This window comes from Marmota flaviventris, chromosome 7 (assembly GCF_047511675.1).
Source record: "Marmota flaviventris isolate mMarFla1 chromosome 7, mMarFla1.hap1, whole genome shotgun sequence".
Classification (NCBI taxonomy): Eukaryota; Metazoa; Chordata; class Mammalia; order Rodentia; family Sciuridae; genus Marmota; species Marmota flaviventris.
Genome location: NC_092504.1, coordinates 1,501,697 through 1,506,037, shown reverse-complemented (window position 1 = coordinate 1,506,037; position 4,341 = coordinate 1,501,697). Strand labels below are relative to the sequence as shown.

Genomic DNA, 4,341 nt, shown 5'->3' with positions numbered 1-4,341 from the left:
ATGTCCCGGCCAACTCCTGGCTCGCCCACCCGCGTGCCCCGGGGCCTCCGCGACCCCTCAGCTGCCGACTGATCCCGCAACTATTTAGAAGCTGCTGCTGTCTCCTCCCCCTTCGCGGAGGAAACAGGCGTGCCGTTTCCAGACCAGCGGAGGCGCAGCGACACGCTGCTGACCGCGACAGCTGCCGGCGAACTGCGCTCCGGCTCTGGGCAGCGCGTCTGTCGGTCCCGCCCGGAGGCTCGATCCGTGTGTCCCGCGCGGGGCCCGCCTCCTCCGCCCGGGACCGTTCGCAGCCAATTAGGCGTGCGCGCTAACGAGGGCGGCGGAGCCCCGCGGCCGCCTGCGGGCGCACGTGTGTGCGGCGTGTGGACGCGTGGGCGCCTCCGGCGGGGCCGCCATAAATGCGCGGGCCGGGCGCGGCGGGCGCCTGAGGCGGCAGAGGCAGCGCCAGGCAGTACCGGCGGAGCGGGGCGCGGCGCCGAGAGCAGCGGAGCTGTGGCCGCCCGCGCGGGCCAGAGGCGGCTCCCAGGCCGCCAGAGATGGGAGCCCAGTAGGCGGCGAGGCCCGAGCCGCCAGAGCGGCGGGAGGCCGGCATGAGTGCCAGCGGCACGGCCGCTCCTGGGGACGTCCCCGTGCTGCCGCCGCCGCCGCCGCCGCCGCCCGGGCCCGGCCCGGGGCCCGCACCGCCCGTTCCCGCCGCAGCTTCCCGGGACGCTATGGACGGGCGCGCCGAGCTGCCAGCTTTTCCCCGGGCCGGTGCCCCTCCGCTCGCGGCCAGTGACACTGTGCCCGCGGGGCCCGAGGCTGCTGGAGCGGCCCGGCCCGCCGCGCCCCCACGCCCCACCTCCTTCTCGGTGCTGGACATCCTGGACCCCAACAAGTTCAACAGCAGGAGACGCCGCTGCCTGCTGCTGGGCCCCGTAGCTCCCGCGGCGTGCGCCCCGTGCGCCTCGGCCCCGTGCGCCCCGGCCCCCGCCGCCTCCGGACGCCCTCCGCGCACGGAGGAGCTGGAGCGCCAAGCCCTGGCTGCCGCCGGGGGAGTAGGAGCTGCCACCGGAACTGAGCCGCCCAGTGAGTAGGAAGGGCCGGCGCCCGATCGCGGGGGCAAGGGGACCTGCCGCTGCTGTGTGTTTACGCTCCTGGGACCCCAAGACGAACTAGGCCTGGCTGGTGGCCCGGGCTGGGTGGAAAGTTCGTAGAGCGCGGGGTCCGCTTCCGGCCCACCCGCGGCCTCCGTCCGACGCGGACTCCAGGGCCCACGCTGCCCTGCGCCTAAGGGAAGGCTCCGCGAGGCCAGGCTCAGGGCCTGCGGGGCTTCAAGGCCTCTTCAGGGCTCACTTGTGTGCGTCTCTGGCCTTGGAGGGTGGTTGGTGGTGGAGGCGGAGGAGAGGCGCATAGCAGCCGGCCTGTGACCTCCCCGCCCCCACCGTGGCCGCCGAGGCCTGCCGTCCTCCCTCGTCCCCTCTCTCTCTCTCTCTCTCTCTCTCTCTCTCTCTCTCTCTCTCTCTGGACAAATCAGACTAATTGTGACAAAACGCTGGTTATCTCTGGAAAAACAATTAAATCCCTTCGATTACAGTTAAGGGGAAATGTGCTTAGCGGCGGAAAGCGGCCGGTAATGGGGCGGCCCGCGCCCCCGGTCCGGTCGATATCCCATTACGGCGCATGCATATCTCTTTCAAGCACCTTGCAAACTCCCCCCGAACATCTAAATTATAGGGTCAAAATTCGGATAATTACTCGATTAAAACCTATTACACTTATTAGGGGCCGCTATTGATCGTGAATTGCATTCGACCCGCTCCTGATTGCTTTTTGTGTCCCTTCTCCCGCCCTTCCTCGCTCCAACTTCCCGGCCCCTGGGCCTCACAGGGAGGAGAGGGCTGGGGCTTCGGGCTCCGCAAGAGGACCGCCTGCTGCTTCGGCACTAGGCTTCTTTCCTATGGGTGGAGGTGGAGGGGGTACAAATCCCGGTGGCTGGAGGGTGACCCCTAAGGCTCTCCCAGGGGGGCTGTTCTGGAAACAGGGCCCAGGCTCTAGCTGTGCCGGGAGGGAGCAGGCTCGCTGGGAAGGGGAGCAGGGACAAACCTGACTGGCAGGGTCTGGGAGGGCTTGGGAAACCGCTCCTGCCCCTACCCAGGCTTTCTAGTCGGGAACCAGGACACCTGGTGGCCTTCATGTAACCTGGGCCAGTTGCACTGGAGGAATCTGCCAGGAGTAAATTCATCATTTTTGCCTCAGGATCTCGGTGCCAATCTGACCTGGATCAGGGCCTCGGAACCCGGCTGGGAAGTACCAGTGGAGACTACCTATAGGGCTCCTCTGGGGTTCAAACCACCTGTGGGGGTGAGAGGCATAGACTGCCTTCAAAGCATTGCAGGAGAGAGACCTTCTTCCAAATTTCAGAGACTCAAAATGCAGCCACATCCGTGGCCTCTGCTTGAAGGATGCTGGGCTGCTGCCTGCCCCTCCTGATCAGATCAAACGGACAGACCAGTGATGCTGGGAGCTGGGCAAAGGGCCTCCACAGGCAGGGAGCAGGCTGAGAGGGCTGAGGTGCTCCGTCCCGCAGGCCCAGCCAGGGAGCTGTCCAGGGCAACTCATTTTGGCCCTCAGGAGCCCCCTGCTCTTGGCCTCCCGACCCCACCCAGGCCTCTGGTCCGCGGGATACTAAATGCCCAGTAATTGGCTGGCCCGAAGCCGGCTGTAATTGGAGGGTAATATACGCCGAAATAAATTAAATGGCCTTTAACTAGTTTGTACATTACACAAAATGAGTTTAATTAAGTTTGTATCTGCCCCGGGATCGATCCGAGCGCTCCCTCGCTGTACACTCCGCAGCCCACCGCCCGGACGCACACCGCGCCCCAGGGACCAAGGCACCGGCTGCGCGTCGAGCCGCGGGCGTCCAAGCGCCGCTCTGCGTGAGAGGGACCCTTCCCTCCTCAGATCTCAGGATATGAGGAAGGGGCCGAGAGGAGATGCAAACGGGCGAGAGGACGGTTGGGACGAAGGGAGGGAAACGAAAGAACTATGGAAAAAGGAGAAGGCGAAGGAGGAAGATGAGACGCCGAAGAGGAAGAGAAGTCCCCGCAGGGAGGGAGCGGGAGGACGGGGCGCGGCCTGACCCTCTGTCTTCTGTCCCGCCCGCCCGCAGGTGCCGGCGACCCCTACAAAGCGGACGAGGCGGAGGCCAACGGCTACAGCAGCGGCGGCGGCGGCGGCCACAGCCCGAGCGCGGACAGCGGGGACGAGGCGCCTGACGACGAGGACGATGAGGAGCCGGAGGCGCAGGCGGCGCGCGCCGCCGAGGAGGCGCGGGGAGGCGGCGGCCTCGGGGCCCGCGGGTCGGGCTGCCCAGGAGCGGTCGAGGCGCAGGTGCCCCCCAGCGCAGTCGACGAGGCCGCAGCCCCCGGGCCCCGCGGAAACTCGCCGGGAGCCTCGGGCCCGCCCGGAGCCGCGGCGGCGGCGGCGGGGGTCACTGGGACCACTCCGCAGGGCGCGGCGGCGGCGACCAAGCCCAAGCGGAAGCGCACGGGCTCCGACTCCAAGTCGGGGAAACCGCGGCGCGCGCGCACCGCCTTCACCTACGAGCAGCTTGTGGCGCTGGAGAACAAGTTCAAGGCGACGCGTTACCTGTCCGTGTGCGAGCGCCTCAACCTGGCGCTGTCCCTCAGCCTCACCGAAACGCAGGTGAAGATCTGGTTCCAGAACCGGCGAACCAAGTGGAAGAAGCAAAACCCGGGCGCCGACACTAGTGCGCCGACCGGCGGCGGCGGGGGCCCGGGACCCGGCGCCGGGCCGGGCGCGGGGCTTCCTGGCGGCCTCAGCCCGCTCAGCCCCTCGCCGCCTATGGGCGCACCGCTCGCCATGCACGGCCCCGCCGGGTACCCCGCGCACGGCCCCGGCGGGCTGGTGTGCGCCGCGCAGCTGCCCTTCCTGTCGAGCCCGGCGGTGCTCTCGCCCTTCGTGCTGGGCTCGCAGACCTACGGCGCGCCCGCCTTCTACGCGCCGCACCTCTGAGCCGAGGCGCCAGGACGCGGGGACATGGGGGGCTCGGCTCAGGCGGCCTCACGCCCCAGGCCGACGGCCGCAGGACCCTGGGCTCTTTTCTAAGGTTTCAGTCGTTTGGCTCTGTACATAGCCAGTTCCTACAGAAGAGTTTTAAATTTATAAGTGACTGCGGGTGGGGCCCGGCAGGCCGCTCAGAAGCACTTTGATGAACTTTGCTCAATAAACCCAGGAGGCCGTGCACACGACTCACAGGCTCCCACGCTGCCCCGTGTCAGGTCCTCCGGATCCCTGGCCCCAGGCCTCCCTGAGAGCCCCCTTTGCGTGGGG

General features: G+C 67.9%; 1 protein-coding gene across 1 annotated transcript; it reads left to right on the top strand.

Annotated features, from left to right (window-relative positions):
* Nucleotides 1-593: 593 nt before the first annotated feature.
* On the top strand, nt 594-4,023 carry Nkx1-1 (NK1 homeobox 1). Its single transcript, XM_027935968.2, has 2 exons — nt 594-1,071; nt 3,158-4,023. Exons 1-2 carry the CDS (start codon nt 594-596, stop codon nt 4,021-4,023), a joined length of 1,344 nt encoding a protein of 447 aa, XP_027791769.2.
* The last annotated feature ends 318 nt before the right edge of the window (nt 4,024-4,341 follow it).